The sequence below is a fragment of the Malaclemys terrapin genome, chromosome 2, assembly GCF_027887155.1.
Source record: "Malaclemys terrapin pileata isolate rMalTer1 chromosome 2, rMalTer1.hap1, whole genome shotgun sequence".
NCBI lineage: Eukaryota > Metazoa > Chordata > Testudines > Emydidae > Malaclemys > Malaclemys terrapin.
Genome location: NC_071506.1, coordinates 283,353,208 through 283,380,400, shown reverse-complemented (window position 1 = coordinate 283,380,400; position 27,193 = coordinate 283,353,208). Strand labels below are relative to the sequence as shown.

The following is a 27,193-nucleotide window of genomic DNA, read 5'->3' as shown; positions in this document are numbered from 1 at the left end:
ACTCGGCAGGATCAGAAGCCACATTGAAGGGAGGGCTGGAGGCAGCCAAAGTGACCCAAACGGCAAACCACTCCCCTCCCCAGAACTTCACTGGAAGGCAGCTCCCCAGAGCCTTTGGCTGGGGCGTGACCAGTCTGAATGGGCTTAGTGGCCTCTGGCAGGAAGGAATGGTCTTCCAGCAAGAGAGTTATTTGCCACCAACTGGCAGCGGCTAATTAGAGCCAGCTCCTGCAGTCAGGCCTTTGGTCATGGATTTACTCTAAGGTGCCACAAGTACTCCTGTTCCTTTTGTGGATACAGACTAACACGGCTGCTACTCTGAAACCTGATTTAATCTAGAGTACTTCTCTGCCTGCTCCCCCGCATTCCTGTAACATCCAAGCACCTCACAGTCCACTGTATTTATCCTCACAACCCCCTGTGAGGCAGGGCAAGGCTGTTCTCCCCAGTGCACAGATAGGAAACTGAGGCACAGACTAAGGGACTTGCCCAAGGTCACTCAGGAGCCTATGGCAGAGCAGGCATTTGAAGCCCATTCTCTGTCCTAGACTTGGGCCCTGACTACTGCTGGATCACTGGCTTCAGGCTCCTGGGGCGGGAGGAGAACAGATTTACTTGGGTACCTTTGAGCAGCCAGGTTGGATTTGAGCCACTTCTGCAGCTAAATAGCATGACCTGCCGCCTGGGATCTCCCCACAGAGCCCCACAGCTGGGATTAGCCACAGCAACACAGCCAGGGGGCGAGAAACCCAGTCCATGCACACATCAATCCCACGCGGGCACTGCAGCTGGCACTTCCAGGGCTAGCGGCACCTCTGTGCCCTTCCTGGGCTCCAAGCACACCCCTGGGGGTCAGGCCTTACGCACTTCCCTCTCCTCGGGTGGAAGGCTGCAATTCTACCATGTGGACCAGGCCCAGGGCTCCAGCCCCCTCTAGCAATCTCACTCGCCCAGGGGGCTTGCCTGTGTTCTGCTGCCAGCAGTTCTCCCTGACCTGCCACAGCGACCAGCCGGCCTGCTGAAACCAGACTGCCTGTTCCCACAGGAGGAACAAAGCGTAAGAACGTGGATTTGAAGGCAGCTAAAGAAACTTGTGTTTAGATCAGAGGTGGGCAAACAGCCCACGGGCCACATCTGGCCCATGGGACCATCCTGCCCGGCCCCTGAGCTCCTGGCCTGGGAGGCTCGCCCCAGCCCCTCCCCGACTGTTCCCCCTGCCCCGCAGCCTCAGCTCGCTCCGTCGTGGGCGCAATGCTCTGGGCGGTGGGGCTGCGAGCTCCTCGGGCAGCATAGCTGCAGAGCCGGCCTGACCTGGTCTCTGTGCTGCGTGGCGGCAGCAGCGTGGCCTGGCTCCAGCCACCGGTGCTCCAGGCAGCGCAGTAAGGGGGCAGGGAGCGGGGGGGAGGGGGGGTTGGATAGAGGGCAGATGAGTTCAGGGTGGTGGTTGGGGGCAGGGGTGTGGGTGGTGGTTGGGGGGGAAACAGGGGGTTTAATGGGGGCAGGAGTCCCAGGGGGGCCATCGGGACTGAGAGGAGGGGTTGGATGGGACAGTGGGCAGTCAGGGGACAGGGAGAAGGGGTGGCTGGATGGGGCAAAGGTCCCAGGGGGGACAGATAGGAGGTGTGGTCTGGGCCATGACCCCCTCCCCTCACCAGCCCTCCATACAATTTAAGAAACCCAATGCGGCCCTCAGGCCAAAAAGTTTGCCCGCCTCAGTTTAGACTAACCCTAGGGTTCCCATCCCTGATGGTAGCAGAGGCAGGTCTAGCCTCTGCAGACCTTCCCTCCCCCCAACCAGGTACCTGGAAAGGGGGGTGGGGGGTGTGTGTCAGTCTGGTTTCCTGGAACTACTTCCCAACTGCCCGTGCAAAGCTGCCGGGCTCTTTTCGATTGGGAGTTGCCAGGTCTTGTCCCATCCAGCACTGTCTCCTCACAACTCCCTAGTGTTTGAGGGGTGGGACATCCTGAGCCATTGTTCTCCCTCCTGTTTGGTTCTCAGGAGAGCCCCTTATTACTAAACCATCCCCAGTAACCAGGTCAATAAACAGCATCGGCAGGTTACTGCAGAGCGGCTCCGCATCCCGCGCACGCAATCAGAGAGATACAGCGCGAAACTCCTGCAAGTCACTGCAAAGTTCTCACCACAACAAGTTGCTAGTCACATACAGCTTCCCCCCAGCAACTAATGTGTGTCACAAGTAAGACCTTAGTCGTTTCAGCATCCTTGCAGACTGGATGAGCAGATACTAGCTCAGAGACCGTTTTTAGGACAGTTTGCAATGCTGATGCTTGTCCCATCCAGCACCATCTCTTGACTATTTAGACCACAGGAATCACCAGTTTCTATTGGACTAATGGCCCCTCTAGTCCAGTATCTCCTCTGACAGGAGTCAATACTAGATGCTCCAAAAGGCACAAGAAACAGCATACGGGACTATTGTGGAATACACAGCAGTTTTCCTCCCCGCCTCCCCCAATCAGTTAGTAGCTGTTTTATGCCCCAAAGTAGAAGGTTGTAACCTCTCCCCCTGAGTGGTTCATCGCCATGTAAATGTCTAGTCTCTTTTGAGATTAAACTTCAATTGTAAGCCTGTCAGGGCAGGGGCCATCTCACCTGTCTAGACTCCAAGACGTGTTGGATCTTGACACATTTAGAGAATACTTTGCACCCTGAGAACACTTCACTGCCGAAGGAAAAATCAGCTGCACAACTAAGGAATGGGGAACAATGGGCTAGGCAGGAATACAGCTTAAAAAGGATCTGGGGACACAGTGGATCACAAATTGAATGAGTCAATGCGGAATATTAATTTTTTTCAGAACTGCATCACAATGTGTTAACAGGAGTGTCTTAGGCAAGAGTCCGGAGGTAGTTGACCCATGCTACTCTGCACTGGCAAGTCCTCAGCTGGTGTAGTGTGTCCACACAGGAGAGAGGGGGACAAATTGGAGAGAGCAACAAAATCAGAAAACCTGACCTAAGCTTTCTATGAGGAAAGGTTAAAACAAATGGGCATGTCTGGTCTTGTGAAAAAGACGACTGAGCGGGGGGGACCGGATGACAGTCGTCAACTATATTAAGGACTGTTCTAGAGGACGGTGATCAATTGTTCTCCAGGTCTAGATAATCCCTAGTCCTGCCAGGAGTGCAGGGGATGAGATGACCTCTCCAGGTCCCTTCTAGTCCTGTGAGTCTATGGCCACTGGAAGTTAGACAAGGAGTAATAGGGTTAATCTGCAGAAAGGGAGATTTAGGTCAAGGAATCAGGAAAAATTTAACTTGCAGGGTAGTTAAACTCTTGAACAGGCTTCCAAGGGAGGTTGTGAAAGCCCTGTCACTGGAGGTTTAAGAACAGGTCAGATTAACACCTGTCAGGGGTGGTCTAGGTTTACCTGGTCCTGCCTCAGCACAGGGGGCTGCACTAGATGACCCCTCAAGGTCCTTTCCAGTTTACATTTTTAGAAGGAAAAAACCCCCAAAGCACTTCACAGAGTTACAGCTAGAACCAACCCCCCCCCCCAGCATGCAGCCACATCTGGGGTAGAGCACAGCAATCACCCCCTTCAGCATTTGGAGAGGCGGTGACAAGTGCCTTGCTCAGCTGAAGCCCCACACAGAATCTAACTGAGAAATTATTGCCCAGTCTGCCCAAGCCACTGGGGCCAAACCCCATTGTGTGAAGTACCACGAGCTGTCAGATACTCGTAGCCGTGAGCTTTGACATCAACAGTCACTACTGCAGGCTCACACGGCAGCTCTGACCTGACCCACCGAGTCATTAGGAGGCAACCTACCGAGTAATTAGCCTCACTCCCTGCAGAGCCTGCATTGTGCATGGAGGATCCCCCCCCATGCCAACCCCCCACAGCTGACCCTACAGCCACAAGCTGGCTGAGGAGCTGCCAGTCACTCTGAGCAACACCCCTAGCTCAGTTGAGCACAGCCCCATTGTCCAGCTCCTAGCACTGCCCTGGGGGTGGCAGCACCAGGGCATCACCCCATTAGCAGCTGCAGCAAGGACAGGGCTGGGAAAGGAGCAGCCGGGAAGGAGCATTGGAAACATCCAGCCCCAGTTCAGTGCTGGGCTCAAGAACCCTAGAGCCAGCAGCATGGGGCAGCAAAGAGACCGCTAGGTAGGCATCCCCACCCCAAGCCCTACAATGCAGGGCCCACTGCCAGGTTCCTATAGGGCCAGGCCAGCCCCCATAGCCACAAAGACCACTAGAGAGTCAGTGAGCAACACACTGCTACTGAGTAAGAACTGGGACCAGCAACTCATTCCAGAGCCCACCCAACAGCCAGAGACTGTGGTTTGTCTGCCCAGCTGACCCCCAGCCCCACAGGGAGAAAGACAAGACAGCATAGCCCATTAACAGAGCCCAGCTAGCCCCCCCACCCCCTCACCCCAGTGCTGTGGAGTTACCTGTAACTGGCTGCAGCTGATTCTCTCCTGAATACATTGGGGAGTCAAGTCCAATACCCTGGGAAACTCAGAGAGCCTTTGTCTTCATCAGGCTGGAGGAAAGGAGCCCTTCCAGCCAGCACTGGGCTAAAGCAGTAAAGTCACACTCCTTCTAACAAGAAGGGTGGGGCCCAGTATCCTCTCTAAATCAATAGCCACTAAGAGGAGTCTATCATCCCCTAGAAACCTACAGGCCCAGCCAGGGCACCAGCTTTTATCAGGTGGGAGAAGGGGCGGATCCTGAGTGCTGCAGTGACTTCTGGGACGCAGGGGGCGGGGTTTAAAAATCCTGCCTTATATAAACCACATTGGAAGCTTTAAGAGGGAAGTTTTTTAATTTTTTCCTGCTGCCTCTAGGTCCTTTCAGGCCTAGCTGTGCTGCCTTTCTCCCTGTTGTGAGGCTAGTTCCAGTGTAGGGGGATGCTGAGCAGGAAGGGGAAGAAGAGGCAGGCTGTATAGGCTCAGGGCAATGGAGGGAGGTGGCTAGGGGGGTTGGTGAGTCCCCTCACTCAGGGTAGCTGGGCACTGGGATGGGGCAGAAGGGAGCGAGGATGTTGAGTTACTGAGGGGAGCAGACAAGTGGGAGTAGGTAGCTGTCTTTTTCCCCAGGAGTTGAGTCCTTGCTGTATTTCCTTCATGCCCTGCACCCCCAGCACGTGCCTTTTGGTCCGAGGTTGTTCCAGAGAGGTGCTCCGAGGAAGAAGAGCTGGGCTCTGGACCCCTGCAAAGGGCAATGGGGCTCCCCTAGTTCAACCTTCGCAGACAGTCTGAGCTGTGGGAGGGTGGGGTTGCTGGAGCCCTGTCAGTGTTCCCATACTCAGCAAGCTGGGGCTGGTGGATGGGCCACCAGGCAGGAACACCTGAGAATTGCTTTGTCGCTCTCCTCGCTCTGAGGTTGCACTGAGCCACCAGCCTAGCGCAGGGTGGGGCTATGGCCACCTGGTGGTGTGTGGTTTTTTGGGGGCGGGGGGGAGGAGTGTCTTGAAATAAGGTTCTGACCACCTGTTGCACTGCAAATCCCTTGAGACTCCTTGTAAGCATTGCTTCAGTGTCTTGCCTAAACTTAATTTGGGTAATTCCATTCTCCCTTGTAAAGTCCCCCCTGCCCCATTACATCATGTGGGCTGTTAGACAGCTGCCCTCTTCCACCCCAGAGGTGGCTGCAGTTCAGTGATGACTGGGCTAATCTTTCCCTATATAAAATCAATTAACAGTGAGGCCCTACCTACATAGATAGATATCACTGTGCGGCTAAATTGAACCTTATTTCTGGGGCCTGTTTAATGGCTAAAGGGCTCAGATCCCTGAATGAAAGGCGCTATAGAAAAGCAAAGTCACATAGGTCACTTCCATAGAGTATTACGCTGCTTGGGGCTTGGAATGTGTCGACTCTTGCATTGCATCCTGGGAAGAGGTGCGTCAGGCCCAAACCCCTGCAGCTCCGCGGGAACAGCCAGAGACCTAACCTGGCCAGGGAGGATTCGTGCTGCCTCGTTGCCAAGCTTGGCTCGTTAAGAGGCAGGCATTGCCCGCAGCACTTGGGAGAGGGGGTATGGGTGTCCCCTCCAAACCAGAGAGGACGGACAGCTCTGGAACCGGCTCTGACATGTAGGTTTCCCTGGGTCACTGTGGTGAGTCTCTCTTGTTCACACAGCAATGCTCCCGGTGCCCAAGGGATGCCCACGGGGGTGCCTGCTATTAAACACCCTGCTCAGGTTTTAGGAGCCATGCACTAGTCAATGCAGCCAGCGCAGCTCAGAGTCACCCCGTGCTCAAGGGCGATTGGTCTATGAGCCAAAGTCAGCGGTGGTGGCGATGAGACAGAAAATGGGTGTAAGCAGCAAAGGGACCTCCCTTTGCACCCATCTGGGATGGGAGGGGTTTGCAAAAGGTTTGCTGCTCACGCCGAGGGGCTTAGCCCGGAGCCTGCCCCTGCTTACCTCAGGCTGGAATTTGGCCCATTGCTGCATGAGCTTCCAGCCAGACGGCTGCCCGCTTCCCCAAGCTGATTGTCGGCGCAACAGGCCGAGCGAAAGGATCGGTGAATCTAGACGCCTGGCCGCAAACTAGGCAAACAGGAGAAACGGCCCCTTTCCAACCAGCATCATCCACCTGGTTCGCTGAGGATTTGTACCTACAGCTGGGCCCAGTCCTAACCTCCCTTTGTCCTGGCCAGATTGGCCCCAGCTCCAGGCTTTGCTTAAACTCTGGGTGATCTGATGCAGGGGAGAGAAGAATGAAGCTGTAACACTTTAGCCGGTGACCTGGCTCTGTAGCTTGAGAAATCCTACGGAGACGCCCCTCACCTGCCTTTCTACCTGTTAGCTTTGTGCATTCAGAGCTCTGGCGTGTCTTTCCAGCCAGTATTTGGACTGATAAGGTTGACAAACATAACAGCCACAAGGGTCAGGTTTTCCTCTGCCATTCATATTTACCACACCAATGCCACAGAGTTTACAAAGGGGACTAGTTAAAGGACATCCTGCCAACTTATTTTCTCTGTTCCAACTTGGGTAACTACATTCTGCCTCCATAAATTCCCCTGTGGTTTTTATTGGCTCAGTTATTCTGACCTAAATTATAGTAGGACATGGCTGCGTGTTGTCATTCAGCGACCGCCTTCCTCCTCGTCAGTAGATCTCAAAGCGCCTTACAAAGGAAGGCCGTATCATTATCCCCATTATACAGATGGGGAAACTGAGGCAGCGGGAGGGGACATGACCCGTCCAAGGTCACCCCGTAATGGGTCTGGGGAGCATGGCACATTTCAGAAAGTAAACTCCTGTTCTGGTCTGCCTAGATTTTTTTGTACTGTGCCTATCCCTGAACTATCTGCTCGGGCTGTAGCCCAGGGCTCACTTTTGATCAGGTTTCTACAGCACTTTATGTAACATACATTGCCAGGCAAAACACGGAGGCTGGGGTGAAGGCAGTAAATATAGTGCAGTGACTTGCAGGGAAAATGTGAAGGTCGTTTAAAGAAACACAAGCTGAAAGCTAGCCCATTCGACGTGTGGTGAATGCAGGGCTAAGATACCCAAATCAACTTAACTCTGTCCTCGTGCCCCTGGCATCCTCCACGAATCAGAGAGAGGTGACTATGACGAGCATGGCGGTTAGCTGACAGCCGCAGCGCCGGTCGGTACCTGGGCTGCTAAGGATTTCTTTGAATCTGTTGCTATGGCATTGCACCTGATGATGCAACATTTCAAACCACCTGGCCTCTGGTTTCCACAGCAGCATGTACGTGGCCTGAGCCATGGGGTATGGGGGGCTTAAGAGGTCTTCAGCACTAGCAAGCCTGCTTGCTGTGGAAGGGGAAGGGTTAAAATGGCTGCAGGCTTTCCAGCCCAGGGATAAATACTAGGAAGGTGGGAGCGGGGATGGCTAGGCCTTGGCTTTGCATTTCCATAACACCTTCCATCCACAGATCTCACCATAGCAACCGTCGCCAGAGAACCGGAGCAGGTGACACACGTTAGTCAGCTCAGCCTCTCGAACGCCGGTGAGGTCGGGCAGGATCATTATCCCCATTTTGCAGATGGGGAAACTGAGGCAGAGAGGGGCAGTGAGTTGCCCAAGGTCACCTAGGGAGTCAGAGTCAGGAATAGATTCCAAAGCTCTAGATTCCGAGTCCTTTTCTGTAACCACAAAACCCTGCTTCCTCTCACACAAAAGCGGGGTCCTGCCAACCGCCTGCCTGGGGCTGTGTGCAGGTAATGGTAGTGTCACCTCCCTGAATGTAGCGAGATCCTGTCACAGCCCTAGTCACGGTGCTGCTGCCCTTCGTCAGGGGTCAGAATGAAATGCTGACGTTCTCTAGCTATTCAAGCTATTAAGGGCAGTAAGTGACAGAGGTGGGATTAGTGCTTGGGGATTGCGAGCTCCCAGCCCCACGCTCATTTCTCTAGGCCAGGTAGTGAGCAGCCAAACACCACCACCTCCTCTCCTGGTACGACAGGGCCAAGCCGGGGCTCCCCTCTCCTCCCTCCTACAGCCTGGGGTGGGGGGTCACCTTGACTGCCATTAACCAAGCCCTGAGCGAGGATGACTCCAGCCTGGAGCCTGTCACATGATCCCAGCTGTGCAGGACACAGAGCAATGCCAGAGCTGCACCTGCTGCCGGCTTCCTGTCTGCCAAGCCATGGCCGCCCACTCAGACACTCTATCCCTTGCCCAGGAACTGGGGAATAAGCAGGAGCAGATCTAGGCCAGATATGGCTGGGCTGGAGCCAGGCAGTGGGGCCTGATGATCGTGAGCCTGTTTCTGGGAGAAGCAGGGAAAGTGGTGCCGGGAAATGTGGGGTCTGTTCAGATATGGGGGCTCTCCCGGCTGCTGGGGGCAAGACAATCAGGGCAGCGGACCCTAGATCTGCTCTAGGAATTATTTGGGGCCCGTTCTTTGGGCCTGGGCTATGCAGGAGGTCAGACCAGATGATCACAATGGTCCCTTCTGGCCTTGGAATCTAGAAAATCCTGGGGTCAGAGGCACCGAACGGGGGGTTGCCTTAGGGTCTGAAAGCCATGGATGGTCTGGGGGGCAGGTTATGAAATAAGGGGGCCCCTCTGGAGAACCCAAGCTGGCTGGGCTGGGCAGGTGGGCTTGGCACCATTCCATGGGGCCCCAGAATGTAGAAACAAGTTGATCCTGCTTCTCTTCCCACAGGACACTAGCTAGAGAAACGGGAAATGGATCAGCCGAAAGAAAGATGGGGCTGGCGCAGCAGCACAGGAATAACCGTAATCCCAGCTCGCGCCACCCTGATTATTTGTATTGCCAGTTCTCAAAGCGCTTTACAAAGGAGGGCGGCGTCACACTCCCCATTCGACAGATGGGCAAACTGAGGCAGAGAACGCGCAAGTGACCTGCCCATGGTCACCCAAGTCATTAGTGGCAGAACTAAGGCTCGAGTTCATGTCGTAGTCCAGTGCACTACCCGCTGCACCAGGTCTAAAGCACGCAATGAACTAGCTAATCCCTCACCCCGCCTGAGAGACCATCTCTAGGGCTGAGCTCACCCACACTCCGCCGCTGGGCCCGTGTTCCACGAGCCACTCAAGGCAGCGTCCTGCCCTGGGGACCATCTGCCATCAATTGAAGCAATTAGGTCTCAGCTAAATCTGGCCTGGCTGTCAGTGTTTTCCCCGTAGTGACGTTAGCGTGATCGAGCGTGGAGCAGCCGCTCGAAGAGCTCACGGCAGCCTGCCCGGCACGGAGCAGGGAGAGGCCGGATGCATACGTAAGGCGTACAGCACCATGCACATTGCAGGAGCGTGCTCGGAGAAATGGCTGCAGCAGTGCAATGCCCAGTGGTGCCCTCCTCTCGCGCTAGTAACCACGGCTCCGTGTCTTTGGGAATCCACCAGGCCAGCAGTCTGCTTTCTCCCCAAGGAAGGAACCAGTAAATTAGCCCCCTCCGTAGCCAGATGCTCACCTGCTCTCAGGGCCTCTGTCTCCCCCCGTCTGCTCAGGGAGGAGGTGGATAATCCAAAGCAGGCAGGGCGGGAGGATTAATTAGCTAATGTTCCCAAAGCGCTTGGGAGACGTTACATGCTAATTATTATTATCGAGGGCGGGCTGCTGGGTTCCCTGGGGGTGGCTTGGGGGGTTGTTCCCCATCCAGGTGGGGACTCGGGGTGTCACTTTCTGCCCACACCTCAGGCAGGGAGCGCAAACCCTCTGTTCTGTCTGGACCTTGCGTTTCGCTGCCCGGTAAAACAGCCTCTCCCTGGTCTGCTGCAGAGGAAACCAGGCTGCTAAGAGGATTAGGTTATGATGCCCTCAAGCCAATCCAAGCTGCAAAGCCATATGGGCACTGTTGGCCATTGCCATGGGGAGCTGCCAGGTCGAAGGACACCTGAGCCTGGCTATGGACTGCGAAGGTTCACCCCCGACTGCCTCTGTCGTTCCTGTCTCGAGGTGAGTGTCGGTAAAAGGCTGGATGGGCCAAGGCCGCTGATTAGCCTCTGGGCCCCATGGCGGCAGCTGGCCCGCAGGGGGGTTGAGGACATGCAGCCTAGCTGGGGCTGCAGGATGAGGTCCAGGAGAAGGGGAGATGTTAGGGCTGATGGGTGCCTTAGCTTGTAGTGTTATGTCTATTACATGCGAGCCTACGCATGCACCTGAGGTCAAGGCCCCATGGTGCTGGGCACAAATACATAGTGAGAGACAGGCCCTAGCCTGCCAAGCCTCCAGCCTCCATGGACAACAGCTGGGGGAAAGAAGACTCAGTAGCGCCAATGTACGGCTGGAGAACGGAGGCCCAGCCCGATGAAGTGACTTGCCAAGTGGCAGAAAGAAGAACTAGAAGCTAGATCTCCTGGATCCCAGTCGAGTGCCTTAACCACGGACTCTTCCACCTGGGTGGGTTTCTTTCCAGTCTGCTCCGACCTCCTGGCGTGCCCAGGTGTGGGGCTGTTTGCCGTTCAATAACCCCACGGCCCTGTCAGGTTCATTAACCCTTAAATGACTATCTTCTCTCAGCCTGAACGGCGGCTTTACAAAGCTGTGGCCTGGGGACTGTTCTTTCAGGGGGGTCCGGCAAGCCACAGCGGCCCAAAGCCCACAGCCAGCAAGCGTGAAAGGTTGTGCCCCAGTGGCTCAGAACCACGCTGTGCACGACAGTGTTTAGGACAGGAAGTGAAGAGGAATATTGTAGCCAGCTGAACCCGCCGCAGGAGGTTAGGGAAGCAGGATGTAAAGGCCTGCTGCATTCACCCTAACTGGTGCACGTTTCACCGCGGAATGTATCGTGCTCCCAGCGGGATGCGGGCGCTTCGTTTTCAATCTCAGCAGCGCAGCGTCCCCCTCCACTGGGCTGGAGCAGTGGCTCAGTACTGACTTAGAGGGCAGAGCAGCCCCCCGAACAGCCAGCCCCACTTTCCGCAGCAGCTTTGATCCCCTTTAGAGATGTCCCCCTCTAGACAGGCCCCGTGCTGCTTGGAGTGGGCGGGCTGAGACGGAGGTTGTCTCCGATCCAGGATGGCGAGCTCTGCACATCTCACAGCCACCACGCAGGGCAGCTGGCTGGGAGGAGACTCAGCCGTGTAAGGTGAGGTGAGTGGGCTGCAAGGGGCCAAGTCTGGAAAGCAGAGGGGGCTGCGGGTCAGGATTGAGGGGCGTCAGCAGAGCTACGTGGAGAAACTTTCCCACCCAACTTCTTACCTGCTCCAGGCCCCTAAAGCAAAAGCAGGTGGAGAGGAGAGCTAGTTTACGTTGCTGTGAGCAAGTGGAGCAGCTAGGCCCCTTTGTACCCTCGCTCTGAGCCCTGCTAACCCAGCACGACTCCCTGCCCCAAGCTAGCTGGCCACTGGGTCACCCCATGCTCACCCCATCAGCATGGCCATTCCTTTCCACTGCCGACATGGCCCCTGGGCAGATGGGGAGAGACCCTAAAAGTGTGGGGGGGGCCCACAGGCACCCGAACTGTGATCTCGCCCCCTGCGTTGCCCCTCCCCTGTGAGACACCACCCCTGCACACCCCTTCCCCCCAAGCCCTCGCCTTTGCACCACCCCTTCCCCCAAGACCCCATTCCTGCGCCACCTCTCTCCCCTAAGACCTCGCCCTCCACTCGCTCCTCTCCGCCCCCTCCTGCCGTCGCTTGCCCTTATGGCCGATAAACAGCATGGGGCCTAGCCCTCCCCCTTTTAAAAGTGAGGGGCCATGGCCCCCTGCCCCAGCACCCCTGGAAAGAGCACATCATGCAGTGAGAGATATCCCATCTCCTAGAGCTGGAAGGGACCTTGAAAGGCCATCGAGTCCAGCCCACTGCCTTTACTAGCAGGACCAAGGACTGATTTTGCCCCAGAGCCCCAAGTAGCCCCCTCAAGGATTGAACTCACAACCCTGGGTTTAGCAGGCCAATGCTCAAACCACTGAGCTATCCCTCGCCCCTTAACAGCTTGTGGTGGCCGTTGGGAACCAGTTCCAATGGAGAACTAAACCCCCAAATGATTCTGGGTAAACAGAACTCGCCCAGCCCACAGTGTATCTGCAGAATCAGTGCAGCGATGGCAGACCCAGCTGGGCTCCGTGTTGGCTCCTCGTTACTACCCATCTCTCTCCTCTGGGCTGCTCGCCATTTTCCTGTGCCAGGGCATAGATCTGGTGACCTCCTCCCATACTCCATGGCCCCTCCATCCTGCTCCCCACATTCCCCGATGCCTGCTCTGTCTCCCTTCTCCTCCCCACATTGCCCTGCCCCTCAGTTGCCCTCCCTACTGCTCCCACCCTTTCTTCAGTGCCCCCGTCTCCCTCGAGCAGTTCATGCACCTCCACACCGCTCTGGCCCCTCACTGCCTCCTGCCTGTCACACAAGGCCATGGGCAGTGGCCATCTCCACTGAGGGCAGCTCGGCTTCCCGCCCACTGATGACAATGGGAGACGGCAGCCATCTTTTCAAGGGGGAAGGGGGAGAGGAAAGGATGGTGGCCATCTTGGCTGAGGGCAAGGTGTTGCTTCAGTCCTGTTGGGAACAGTGGGAAATGGAGGCCATTTTTAATAAGGGCAAAACCATGATGGGGAAAGGCCTCAACTTGGCTTTACATTGTGAACAGCTTTAGACAAACCTCCCTATTCGCCTGAGCCCTTGTGATACCCCCAAACCGGCCCCTTTGCTGGCAGAGAGGCCACGGACTGGCTGGGCCATGGAGACTGAACCCCACTCTCCTCGGAGATGATCCCCTGGATTGAGACACCTTGACCGGGGGTGGGGTGTGGGGGAAGCGAGCCCAGCCCCAGCTCTGTGGCTAATGAGAGAGCTCCAGGACGGGCAGCCTGGCACCTCCACCCGCCCTGAATTCACCCCCCAGGGATGTTAGCGAAAAAGGGAGGGTATCCCAACAAGAGGCCGAGGCTCAGAGGAGCCTGGGCCCCCATCAAGCTGTCCCCAGATGCAAAGTGAAAAGGCTGAAGCGGAACAGAAGACGAGCTGCTCCCTTCAGCCTTTTCCCATCTCCTGTCCACTCGCTGGGGAAGCCGCGGTGAAACCCAGCTGTGGACTAGCCGGGGGGCTGCCAGTCAGGACACGGCTGCATTGGCCGAGCTGTGTGGGAAGGCCGGGTAGGGTCGTTAGTGAGCTGAGCCAAGGCGATATTTCCAAGGCCTGGCTCCCAGGCTAGGGTACAAGATTTCCACAGTCAGCTAGCGGGGCGGTTGGGGGAGGGCTGAGGAGATTTTCTCCCCCTCCCCTCAGCACTTCCCCTGCCCTTCCTGCCTGCGGTGAAAAGCAGCCTTTGCCTCATGAATGCGCCTAGCTCTGAGCAGAACTGGAGCACGCTCCTTGCTCCCGCACAGCCGTTCCCCTGCTGCACAAGCCCTGCCAGGTCTGCTCAGGGGCCTCTCCCCGATGCTGGCAGCCAGGAGCGATGGGCCTGCGCTGCAAAGTGGGGGCCAGCTCGGAATTCCCCCAAGGGGGGTTAGATCCAGAGGCCTGCTTTGTGCCATCCCGAGCACCACATGGGGGGGAAATGAGGATTCACCCAGCGCAAGGCTGGGCGGAAAGGGACTCCCTCCCCGGAGAGGGTGCAGGAGACTCAAATCCTGGGAGAAGGCACTCACGCCTTCGTCCCTGTGGACGAGAGAGAGGTGTGCCCGCTGGGTGGAATCGTACCAGTGCCCTCTCTCCTCGCTGGAGAGGCAGGCTCACTAGCGTGCCGATGAGCAGGCTGCCCTGTGCGGGCCACACAAATCACGATGCTGTGGCAGCTATCAGGGGTTCTCTTTTAGCTCAGAGTGCTAGGGGCCTGTGGGCACAGGCACTGACGTTTATTTTTCCCTGTGGGTGCTCCATCCGTGCCCTGTCCCCAGCCCCCCTTGCCCTGAGGCCCCACCCTCATGCCACCTCTTCCCGCCCCCACTCTGTCCCCTCCCCCAAGGCCCCCCCGCCTGCCCACCGTTCACTGCTTTCCACCCTCCCACAAGTGCCTCCCGTGAGCTGCCAAACAGCTGATCAGCGGCCCCACCTAACAGCTGATCTGCGGCCCCACCCAATAGCTATGGCTGGTGGGTGCTGAGCACCCACTATTTTTTCCCTGGAGCACCCATGGAGTTGGCACCTATGCCTGTGAGTCTGCAGCCGAAGGTCCTGAGTTCTGCTCCTGATCATGGCCATAAACTTTTCTTCAGCCATGGAATGGTTACTAGATCTGTCAGCTGAGACCTTACAACCAGGATCCCTGTGCTATGCCTGGTCATGGCCGAGCCCTCATGCCTGTCACAACACCACAGGGATTTGCTGTAACATCCTTCTATAAATATAGCTGATCCTACTTCAGCCATCCGAGGGGCTGGAAGCTGGGCTTGGCAGGGCTGAACAGGTGAGCTGCTACTGCCTGAGCAAAAGGAGTAATTCCCCGGCCAGTTAGCTCCCCCTCTTGTCTCCTAAGTACTGTTTGGAATGGTGTCCTCCACCTTAGAGGTGGCTGCATCTCAGCAGAGCGTGAAACGATAGCAACCTATTGTATATGCAGCTTGTAATGTACTTGAGAATGAAGAGCGATATGTGTATCTGTTTTGAGTGCCCCAGGGCCTTTCGAGCATCCTCTGCCAAGGGGGAAACAACCAACAATATCACAGAAGATTTTAGAGGCCATTTGTTTTGAAAATTCTTCCGTGGATTTTTGTCCAACTTAGCGACAATCTTAACCAGGCTGATTTTAGAGGCTGGCCACCATCGGGGTAGCAATGGGGGCCTTCTGCAAAGCTAGGGACCACGGGTTGCTTGCTATACCGTGAGCTAAAGAGCTGAGCTCTCCGGCTGAGAGATAAAACAGCCTCACATTCTGTGTGGCTCAGGTAGAGAGCGGGCGACATGTAACACACTCAGACCAGTGGGTTACGCGTTATTCTTGGGCAAACTCTGTGGTTTTTTCCCGATGAGGCTGGAAAGGGGGTGGGACAAAGATCGCTCCTGGTTTGAGATCATTTAACATTGAACACAGCTGTTGGGCTTTAACAACATTTCCCCCTTCAATGGTATCTTGGAGTGCATTAAGGTTTGGGGATGGGGGTCTTTAAATCAAGAGTGGGGATCTTTAAAAGACACGCTCTAATTCAACCCCAAGGGATTGGGCTCGATGCGGGAGTGACAGGGTGAAGGTCTGTGGCCTGTGGGATACAGAAGATCAGGTTAGATTATCAGATGGCCTTAAAATCTGTCTCTCTATGCAATGGCCACTCTTTGTCTATGTAGCACCAGCCATGTCGCCTGATGTTGGAGTCAGCACTGCTCTGGGATGGGGGTTGGGATTGTAGTTAGTTGCTTTTGTTGCAAATCCAGCAAAGAAAACACTTTTTTTTTTTTTTTTTTTTAGGATCCATAAAAAATAGAAGCTATTATGCTGCTGGTTGTTTAAAATGATGATTGTTTTTCAGCAGAAAAAGTGGCAGGTTTGTTTTTTCTCCTTTAAAGAGGCACTGTCAGGTTAAAACTCCGGGCCCTGCAAACCCTTTCTATTGCAAGTAATCCTGATGTGCGTGGCCCTGCTGAGGCCAGGGCAGTACTTGCATGGGTATGAATCTGGTGAGAAAAGGTTGCAGCATTGGGCTCCACATAGTTAAAAGCCCATTTCCTTATCTATGTTGCAAATAACATGAGATTGTTGAAGTAAAAAGAAATTTCTCCCAACTAGGCTAGTCAGTTTCATGTTTGTTTCTTGTCAGTTTCACATCCAGGCTCTGGTGCCTTCAGGCAATGGTGCCTTCTCTCAGTTAAGCGGAGGTTTGTTATGTTATTATAGCTCTTCCCTTTATTACTTTGTTACTGAAAATCTTATTTTTTTTTAAAAATCATGAAAACATTTCTACTAATAGGAGACTTTGCGAAATCTTGTTAAACAGAGCCAGAGTCCCAGGGCTTATAAATCAGGATCGTTCTCCAGCTCGGGAACTGTCCCCAAATCTACATCATGAGCCTAGGCAGACCTGACAACGGCCCTTTCAGCTAGATGTATCAAACCCAGCGAACCCCCCCTCACGTCTGGTTAGAATCATCTTAGAGCAGGCCAAGCTGGGGCCTAAAATCTCCAGAGTCCTTTTCAGGATGTATTTCAAATTAACCCCTTCAGTGCTGAACAACGCACTTGCACACATTCATCGACACGCGTTACAGATGAACTCACTAGGGCAGCCTTTCTGTTGATTTCAGTGGGTTTTGGGTCAGGCCGTGTCTGTGACCGATACACAGAGCCAGGCTGCCCCCACAGCATCCAGGAGAGGAAAAGGACGCCGCCTCAGTTCTAAGCTAGCTTACTTCAAGGCCTTGTGGGTATTTAAAGCCTAAAGTCCTCTGGTCCACCTGATGGGCCCTCTCTGCCCTAAGTTCCATCATGGCGGGTGTCAGGGGGCGTAGAGGATGGGAGATGGGGCTTCTCAGTCCAGAGCCCCTGGCGTTTTAATGTTCTCTTCTCTTAGCTGCTTTTGTTGCAAGACGGCTGCTTTGCCTTTCTCGCCAGGAGCGGGATCTCTCCATCTCTCTCTCCCTCCCCGCACTCACCCTGGCAATAATCGGGCCGTCAGGCTTTTTTCAGCGGTGGGTTTGTAGACATTTTAAATGCTGTGTCAGATACCCAGATAACCCAGACGACTGAAATAAACACACAGGTGCCTCCAAACCATCCCCTGCCGAAACATGCATGCACACACACACTCCTCCCTGGCAAGCACACACACACACAGATCTGTACACACATACCACACCAGCAGCGACAAACACACACACACAGATCTGTACACACATACCACACCAGCAGAGACAAACACACACCCACAGATCTGTACATACCCACCAGACAGGCAGCAACAAACACACACACACAGATCTGTACATACCCACCAGACAGGCAGAGACAAACACACACACACAAACACAGAGCTGTAGATACCCACCACACAACCAGAGACAAAAACACACACACACACACAGCTGTACACACCCACCACAAGAGCAGAGAAAGAGGCACGCACAGACACATGCTCATCTGTACACACCCACCAAACAGGCAGAGACAGATACACACACACACACACATCTGTACACACCCGCCACACAACCAGAGACAAAAACACACACACAGAGATCTGTACACACACCATATGGGCAGAGAAACACATGCATACTCAGACACATGCACATCTGTATACACCCACTACACAGTGGGAGACACACATCCTGGTGTGTACACACACACACACACACACACACACTTTACTAATGATAACCCAGTGCCTGTCTCTAGTCCCTTTCTGCCTGGGGTCTCAAAGCACTTTACAAACATGCATTAGTTAACCCTCATCCCCTTCCCGCCCCATGCTGCAGGTCAGTGCTGTCCCTTTTACAGATGGGGAAATTGAGGCACAGAGAGAGCTGTGTCTATACTCCCACAGAGCCTCGGTGACAGAACTGGGGATAGAAAGTGCTGGTCTGTGCTGGGTTTTGGGCTCTGCCTGTCCAGTTAGGCCCTGGAGCTCCTTGGGGCAGGGATTGTGTGGCCCTTTGTGTTCCACACAATACGTAGCCTCAGGCCGGAGCCCCTGCTTTCACCACTAGATGACACTCCCCCTGAGCCACCCCATCACGGAGCGGTGAGTACAGCCCCATGCGGTGGCATTGAGGGCTATGGAGCAAGGCTATGCCCAGTGGTTTGACCTTTGCCTGCCTGCTAATGGGGAAAAATCCCCCCTCATGTACAGAGGGTATGTAGCCCTTACGGTACTGGACAGGCCGATCTGGCTGGTCCTGACCTCCCTGTCCCTGGAGGAGCTGTCCTGGCAGCCCGGACGCGGCTGGGATGTGTGTGTGTGTGTGCCCCATGCAGGGCAAGGCCTAGAGCAAACACATCATGGCCTGGGGGTCCCCCAAGGAAGGGGAGGGAGCTGCCAGGTCCAGGTACAACTGCACTACTCAGGCCTCCAGGGCTGCCCCTGCCCAGCCAGGCTCAGCGAGGACATTCTGTGGGGTAAGGAAATGTCCCCCCAGGCCCATGTGCAGGGCAGGAGTGGGATCCGGTGCCGCCACGCTGGCCTTTCCAAGGAGACCAAGGAGAGCTGAGGAGCGGGCACTGCTGACGACTCTTATCCAAGCCTGTGACAAGAGGAGATGCGTCTGGGAGGGGAATTCACGCCTGTCAGCTCTGCATGGCACTGTGGCTTCAGGAGGCACCTGGTACAGTCCTGTAGCACCTCTCCCCTGCTCCTCAACTCTGCCATCCGGCCCCAGGCCCTCCCTTCCCCACCCACTTCGGGCCACTTGCTGCTCTAGGATGTGGGCCAGGCCTGGAAGTGGTGACTTGTGGGCTTTGCATGCGTGAGGGCTCCATGATGGACCCTGAACTGCACTGGGGCAGGTGCTATTAGCACCGGGATCGGGGCAGGGAAAGGCGTAGGGAGGGATCACAGTGCACAGCTTGTCCCAGGGCCACAGCTGCCCTGGCACGAGGGAGCGTGGGCTAGCGGTTCAAGTGCCAGCCTCAGACTAATCCAGAGCTCCTGGGTTCTCGTCCTGTCTCTTGTCACTGACTGTGGGCAGGTCACTGCACTGCCTGGGGCCTCAGTTTCCCTATCTATAAAATGGGGCTAGTGATCTTGACTGACCTCCCAGGGCGGAGCCGGGTGCCTGAGAACAGTGGCTGGAAGGTGCCCTGGAAATGCCAGCTGAGTCAGCAGGGCTGGGAATGACTTTCAGGCTCACTGGACTGTGAAGGATCAAACAGGAAAACCCACATGCCCAGTCTCTGATTGACCCCGTTCAGCGGCTGTCTTGGACGCAGCAGGAAGCCAGGCCTGGACGCTGGTGAATGAGATGGGAATGGGTGGGAGGGGCAAGGGGGAGCCGGGGGGGCTGGGAGATTCCTTTGGTGTATTCCAGGGGCCGGACGCTGGCTCCTGGTAAACATCTGATGGAGGCTGAATCCCCCCAGGACAGGGAAACGCCCCCCAGCCCCACCCCATGTTCGCTTCACATACTGGCCTCAGGCCTACATTGCTCCTGGGAGGCAGGGGAGAGGAGGGGCAGGCGCTGGCCTGGGAGTCAAGTGAGACCCATCCCTGTCAGCAAAGTCTGGTCGGCATCTCTCTGTGCCTCGGTTTCCCTCTTTGTACAACGAGGGCCTGGAGCTCTAAGGAGGGAGCATGGGTGCGGAGGGCCGCCCTGTGAGACATCTGCCCCCGGGTTCTCAGCCCAGCAGGAAGGTCAGTGCAGACAGCTCGGCCGGGCTTGGGGGGGAGGGGGAGCATCATGGCAAACAGCTGAGCAGTGCGTTCTGATCTAACTTCGCAGGGCGCTTTGGGTCCCTGGTGAGCTCCCCCAGCAGACGGAGAAGGGACTGGGGCCCGATTGCCACCTGTGTCCCCAGAAAGGGCATGTGTATGAGAGCCACCTCCCCTGCCCCATAACCAGGCTCAGCAGAGACCCCCAGAACACAAACTCCACCGGCCCCGCCAGCCCCAAGCCGGCTACTAATGTTGGTGTTAAGGGCCCAGGTCCCCACCACGTTAAAGCCCCTCTGATCTCCCCCAAGACACACACAACCCCTCTGTTATCATCCTGCTAGGTACGTTCTCTCTCCTGCCACTCTCCAGTTTGCTCCCAGCCCCTCACCACTGGGGTACAGCCCCCCGCTGTCTTCCCGCCTCCACCCAGCCCCCTGCTGTCTTCCCCCCTCCATCCAGCCCCACACTGTCTTCCCCACTCCCTCCAGCGCCTTCTCCTCTGCCCTCTCTCCCTCCTCCAACCCCCCTTTTCTCTTTGCCATTCTGGCTGCTCCAGGGATGGGGGGAGCTGCTTCCACACCCGGGTCAGGGACCCCTTCACACGCCCCCCCCCCCCCCCCAGCCCCCAGCCCTCTTGGCCGTTCCCCAGCGGGGCGTGCGTTCACTTCGCCAACTCCCGGCGCCAGGAGAGATGCCAGGGCTCCCCTCCGCACTCACCTGCCTCTGCTGGGCGCAGGCCGCCGGGGTCCGTCTGCAGCAGAGCCCCTTCAGCCTTGGCGGATTCTCCAGGCATGATCTGTCATCCAGAGGGAAGGCCGGGGAGGGACCGTGCGCGTGCGAGGCTCCGGCTGCAGCCAGCGCTCTCGATCTGCGTGCCAGGCAGGAATCCCACGGCTAATCAGCGAGGACAGCGCGTAGGTAGCTCGGCCGCCCAGAATGGGCTCTGTGACCTGCCCCCCTCCTTCCCCCCACAGCCCCAAGATGTGGCTGGAGGCTGCGCCGTAGCGGTCCTCGAGAGCCAGTGCATTAGTGCTGCGCGGGAGGGGGGGGCCGGGGCTGCTGCTGCTCGAAGAGCCCTGTCATGCTGGATGATGTCAGCAGGATTTTTTTTTCCTCTCTTCTCTCTGTAGAGAAAGCAGGGTGTGTGCCAAGCACTGCAGAGCCGGGCGGGGGGGATGGAGGGAGAGACGAGGAGACAGCGACTGCCTCCCTCCAGGGTAATTGCATCAGCCTGGGCCACCGCAGCTCCCTGCCACGGCCCCCTCCTCTGAGCGCAGGAGGGACCGGGGGCAGGCCGGGGCCCCGTGGCTGCCGGAGGGCTCGGCGCGTGGCCCGCCGGAGGCGAGAGGGCTGCGTGGAGCCACTGAGAGATGACAAGCCAGCCCCGGGGCTCGCACGTGCTGGCTACCCCGGGGACACGCTCAGACACACACACGCAGTCACGAGGGCACAGGCCTGCACGCCGACACCCCCGGGCCTGGGAGAAGGGCAATGGAGGACCAAGTGGGGGAGGTTCCTCCAGCCAGGCCTGGAAGTGTAGCCCCGTATTCCCTGGGGCGCTCCATTACAAAGGCCAGGCCGGGGGCAGCAGCAGAGAGGCCCTCCCCGGCGCCAATCACCCTGCCAGGGGCCCATCCTCTGGGAAACCCCTCCCATTGCTGACCCCTCCATGTACCCGGGGAATGGAGTGGGAATCGGGCCTGGCTCCAGGGTTAGATAATGTTTTGGGGAGTCGGTGGGGAGGGGTGTTGGCTGGGTACAGGCCTGGGCATCACCAACGCCCACTGGGGAAGTTGGGGACCGCCTTGCCTCAGTTTCCCCATCAGTGTGATGGGGATAATAACACCGGCTTATTTAACACAGTGGCCGTGAGGTCAAATCAATGCCTGTGGAGTGCTAAGTGCACATGGGTGAAGTTGGGGGAGCACTGTAAGATGTTTGGGGTATCAAACCCAGAGCCCCCTTTTCCCCCCATGTCACAGTCTGAGGCTAGGTGGAGCAGGTCAACTGGGGAGTTATACCAGGCAAGCATGGTTCCCATTGGCTCAGTTAGTGGGTTTCCTCTTTTCTGACGCCCCTTGGTGGGGCTGTGGTAACAGACATGGCGCATTGCCAGGCAGCGCATGGTTCTGGTGCGTGGCCATCCCGGCCAGGCAGACGGAAGCAGCACGCTGGGGTCTGTGTGCCATAAGCCAGCCGTTGTCACTGCCCAGCTTGGTCGGCAGTGCCAGGAGCAGGCGCACTCCAGGGGAAGGCAGTGGGAAGCCACCCACAGATTTCAGATCAGGCCCCCAGCGAAGCAGTGGGGATCTAGGCAAAGCCCTTGGTTACACAGTATTGCCAAGTCGTTTGTTCATGACCAGAGGAGTCTGTCTCTCCTTGGGAGTAACTCGGCTAGATGATCATGATGGGCTAAAGTCGATGAGTCTGTGACCCACACGGCGGAGGCTGGGCGTTCTGATAGACCCGTCCTCAATCCACCCCCAGCGACATTCATATCAAACAATGGTCCCCAAACTTTTCAGGATCGCACCCCGCTCCTTACCCCTGTTCTTGCCCCTCTGCCTCTCTGGAGCCAGGGCCAGGAGCGGGGCCACGGCTCCCAGGAGGGGAGGGGGTTATGTGGACAGGGAAAGGGGGGCCAAAACTGGGACCGCGGCTGGGATCGCGGCTGGGTGCAGAGCCGCAACTGGGCCAAAGCTGGGGGCCGAGGCTGGGGCCGGGGCCGAGGCCAGGGCTGGGGCCAGAGCAGAGCTGAGAATGGAGTGGGGCTGGGTGGCGCTCCCTTCCCACCCCCGTGGGGGCTGGCCCAGGCCCCATTGCGCACCCCATGAATGTTCCTCCATGCCCCCTGCCCCCATAGGGGGGCATGCGCCACAGTTTGGGGACATCGGGTATAAAACTAAAAGCCAGAGACAAAACGCACTGGAGCTGACAGCAAACATTCCGGACAACGTTGTTATCACCATCGCAAGCAAACAGTCAGCGGGGCCAGATCCTCCGCTGGGGTCAGTCAGCAAGGCTCCAGTGGGGCCAGATCCTCCGCTGGGGTCAGTCAGCAAGGCTCCAGTGGGGCCAGATCCTCCGCTGGTGTCAATCAATGTAGTATTGCTGACTGCAATGGAGCTACCCCAATTCACACCAGTCTGACAGCGTCTCACAGGTGCACGTCCGATGTGGCGGGAAATGCGTCTGGAAGCGCTCTTGGAATTCAGGCTCTGCTACATCCAGCTTCCTTGGGCAGGAAACGCGAATGGTCAAGAACCCGCCTGACGCCGACCTCGCTGTGAAGGGAGCGATGGTGGAGCCCTCACACTGCTTACAGGAGACCTTGTTTTGGTACCAACTTGTACAAGTCCCAACCCGGTACTTGGTGGCTGACTTTTACTCAGCTGATCCCCCCGTTACCTCCTGCTCTGATAGACCCATAGGCTCTTTATGAGAAAAAACTCTCCCCAGAGCCGGTCCCCAGCATGGATTATGGTACCTTCCACTGACTGGGTGCACTGAGATGCCCTTTGGCTGCTTGCAGCTCTCAGTACATGTGGGATGGGCCATCTGAACTGAGCAGGACTTGAGAGGTGAGCTCTTAGACTTCTCCAGTCGTCTTGAGTTGCTTCAGAGAGGTTCCTTTCTGGTTAGAAGCCCGTAGTGTCACCAAATGGTGGCCAGCTTGATGACCAAGAGCCTTGTCATCCAACCAGGAGGTCGGTCTTTCTTAGCCTCAGTACCCTGCAATACTTCTCACCACGGTGCGTGGCTTTCCATTCAAATGTCAATAGCTATGGTTACTAGCTTCATGTAGCTATGCCAGAGAAACATTAGACACCTATGGTAGAGCGAGACCCTTCTTGTTATGTTCACGGCATGTGTACACACAGAGACATTAGGTAAAAACATAGAATACTCTTGCTGGAAGGTTGCAACATAGCATGACTTTGTTTCTTAGAATCCAGAACCCTAACATGCAAGATCCCAAAACCAGAGAGAGACAAAGCAAGCTGTTCCCTAAAGCAGAGAGGAACAACTCACCCCTCCTTACTCTAGGCTAGCTCTGCAGACTGATAGCAGATGCCCCAGATCTCAAGCTTCCCTACAGAGCCCTCTAGCCTTCAAGCAGGACCAGGAAACAAAGTAAGACAATACAATAGCTTGTAATTTTAACACAGTTTTCGGTACACTACACTTGTCACCAGCATGTCTGTGTTCCTGGACAGGGATGATTTTCTAGATCATGGGGTATGTTTCTTCTTTGCTGGAGGACGTGGCAACCTTCCACTTCTAGAGAAACTGGTTAATGACTAGAAGAGCCAATGACCATTGGATGAGAACGTGACGCCACAGGCTATTGTATTGTAGGTCCACAAGAACCAAAGCACCGTTCAGTTCTTGAACCCACCTTGGTGAGGTGGAAAACTCACTGAAACAGCTCTTTGGTGACCCTTTGATCAGAGATGGGAACCTTGCAACCAGAGCCAGCTCCAGGGTTTTTGCCGCCCCAAGCAGCCCCCCACCTCCCAAAAAAGCCGCGATCGCGATCTGCGGCACTTCGGCGGCAATTCAGCAGGAGGTCCTTCGCTCCGAGCGGGAGTGAGGGACCGTCCGCCGAATTGCTGCCAAATAGCTGGACGTGCCGCCCCCCTCCGGAGTGGCCGCCCCAAGCACCTGCTTGCTAAGCTGGTCCCTGGAGCCGGCCCTGCTTGCATCTATCCTTGACTACGTTGTTCAGGACAAGACAATTCCTGTCGGTTTGCTGAAGGCTGGGCCGCTTGCAAGAGTCGTCCTGATGGCGCGTTCACTGGTGCACTCACTTGCACCAGCCCTTCAAGGAGTCCTCTTCCAATTCTCACTGACCCTGCATGGTGACTCTAGAACAGAACTGGTGCCTTCATCCCCTGAAGGTGTTGCCTGCGTGTGGAAGGGTGCGCTTGGGGTAACGCGCTGGGCTAGACCCAGGGCAGGCTCCAGGGTTTTGGCCGCCCCAAGCAGCCAAAAAAAAAAAAAAGCCGCGATCGTGATCTGCGGCGGCAATTCGGCGGGAGGTCCTTCGCTCCGAGGCGGAGTGAGGGACCATCCACCGAATTGCCGCCGAATACCTGGACGTGCCGCCCTCTCCGGAGCGGCCGCCCCAAGCATCTGCTTGACAAGCTGGTGCCTGGAGCCGGCCCTGGCTAGACCTCAGGAGGCCTGGATTCAATTCCTGATTCTGCCCCAGAGTTTCCACCTAACCTTGGACAAGTCAGTCGGCCCCAGATCCAAAGGTATTTAGGTGCCTAACTCCCAATGATTTCAATGGGAGTTAGGCACCTAGATCCCTCCACACTTCCCCACCTGTAAAATGGGGCTAATAAATCTTCCTTTGACGGCCTTTGTCTATTCCGAGCATCAGGGTGGAGGCGGGCCCTGGCTCTGTGTCTGTCCGCTGTGTTGTCACTGCCCCATGTGCCCGGTGTTCTCCTAGTATAATGCACCTGTAGATGCTGCTGGACTACATGCACTAACCCCTTATTGTTAAAGGGAATGAGTCTCCAGTTCCCTGGTTTCACACGTCACTTGTCACGGAAAATGCCTTATTAGTCCATAGCTTTTCCAAGACGGCGGCCGTGATGTATGTCCCACAATCCTCTCTCACTTCGGGCATTCGCAGTGGCTTTTCTACTTATCTAGTACATTGTAGGAGAGTGTCTCCCACTCCCCTGGGGAGGGCAGAGACGTATAATCCCCCATTTACAGCTGTGGAACGAGGCACAAAGAGACTTGTCTAAGGTCACACAGGAGAACTGGTGGCCAAGACAGGAATTGAACCCAGATTTCGTGCGTTCCAGTCCAGATCCTTACTCATAAGCTTACCCCTGGTGTAGGCTTTGCCACCCCGGTGAACTCATCGTGTTATTTGAATAACTCTTCATCTTCGACAGTGCAAACCCTCCTCATTGGCTTCTTTGGGGGGCACCGGACCCACTTCCAGCCGCCCCTTATGGAAAAGCCCCATAGAACTGAATTGAGAAGGGACAAACCAGCGACCAGAACTCGAGAGCAAAGAGATCGCTGGCTGCTAAATGCTGCAGGGGGAATCCCAGCCCTGTTTGAAATCAATGGCAAAACTCCCGCTGACTTCAACAGGGACTTTCACCCGCTAGGTTTGTACAGAGGTGAATTAAGATTTATTGGGGCCCTGGGCACGAAGAACATTTGGGCCTCCCACAGCCCGGGGAGGGGGGCCAGATTGGCTGGGGCCCGAGGGCCGTGCGTTAACCTGCCACTGTGTAGAGCAAGTTCTTTAGAACCTTCTTTAGCTTTGATGGGGCCCTGCCGGGTTTCATCCCTATTCAACTCCTTCGGACTTTCTGACAAGGGACGGTGGTCCCAGGTTCAATCTCCTCTGCCGACAACGCCCCCAGGCGTGCAGGGGCACACGCTGTGTTGAAGCTGGCTGCATTCAGTAAAGCTGTTAGCGCTGTAATTCCCAGGACGCTAGGCTCTGCCTTCTGCAGCCCAGATAGCCATCTCTGGAGCAGCCGCTCCTGCAAGCCAGAGCTGGAAGCCAGACATTTGCAGGGGCGGTGTGATATCTATGACCCAGTTCTGGTGGATCAGCCCTACCTTCATGAGGCTCTTTCCTGTAGCAGCTCACCCTGAGGTTGCAATGCAACAGCCGCCCCCGTACAGAACAGTGACGCTGGCGGCTGAAATAACGACGACACGGCCTCCAGTTTATAGTGACAGGTTGGGCTCTTTCACACCGTGATCATTTCATTTGCAGTATGAGCCTCTCCTCACCAAACCGCACGTGCTTCTTCGCTGAAGTGCCGCCTGCCGTCACAGCGTTCATAAGTGTCATGACTGAATGATTAATAATGAAACTTGGCACTTACACCATATAGCGCCTTTCAAAATGCTTCCCACAGGTGGGTCAGTATTCTCATTTTACTGGAGGGGAAACTGAGGCACACAGCGTTGAAGAGACATGACGACGGTCACACAGCAGGTCAGTGGCACAACTGGAAAAAGACCTCAGGCCTCCTGCAGGAGTGGCAGAAGTGCCCCCAAAGTGGGGGGGGGACAGGTGTCTGAACTGTGGCCCCACCCCTGTGTGCTGGCCCCCCAAGACCTTGTACCGCTTCTTCCCTCGAGACCCTGCTCCTTCGCTGCCTCTTCCCCCCAGACCCTGCCCCCTGCTTGCTCCTCTCCACTTCCCCCCACCCCGGTCGCTCGCCTTACAGCTGGTAAAAGTGGGGACCTGCCCCCCCCCATTCCGGCGCCCCGGGCTCCGGATGCCGTGCTCTGACCGCTAAACAGCGCTTGCCTCCTTTAATAACGCGTCAGGGGCAAATTCCCAGCTGGTGTAAACTGGTGTCGCTTCATGACTTTTGAGCTGATGGACACCAGTTAAGGAGCTGGCCTGTGCCATTAGCAAGGGCGGGGGTGGATTCTCCATCGCTGGCCATTTTAAAATCAAGCCTGGACGATTTGCTGCGAGATCTGCTGCAGGATTATTGCGGGACTCCCCCCTGGCCTGTG

At 56.2% G+C, this 27,193-nt stretch overlaps 2 protein-coding genes across 2 annotated transcripts in view; one reads left to right on the top strand and one right to left on the bottom strand.

Moving 5' to 3' along the window:
* The window catches only part of CCM2 (CCM2 scaffold protein), a 126,965-nt gene extending 117,773 nt beyond the window's left edge, over positions 1 to 9,192 (top strand). The window contains exon 10 of the mRNA XM_054016802.1: positions 9,130 to 9,192. Coding sequence (XP_053872777.1) covers positions 9,130 to 9,137 — 8 coding nt within the window. The 3' untranslated portion in view covers positions 9,138 to 9,192. The remainder of the gene's footprint in view (positions 1 to 9,129) is intronic.
* Positions 1 to 20,702, bottom strand: part of LOC128830903 (NAC-alpha domain-containing protein 1-like) — a 48,507-nt gene extending 27,805 nt beyond the window's left edge. Inside the window, exon 1 of the mRNA XM_054016796.1 lies at positions 20,390 to 20,702. Within this exon, the coding sequence (XP_053872771.1) occupies positions 20,390 to 20,465 (76 nt within the window). The 5' untranslated portion in view covers positions 20,466 to 20,702. The remainder of the gene's footprint in view (positions 1 to 20,389) is intronic.
* Between the last annotated feature and the right edge of the window lie 6,491 nt (positions 20,703 to 27,193).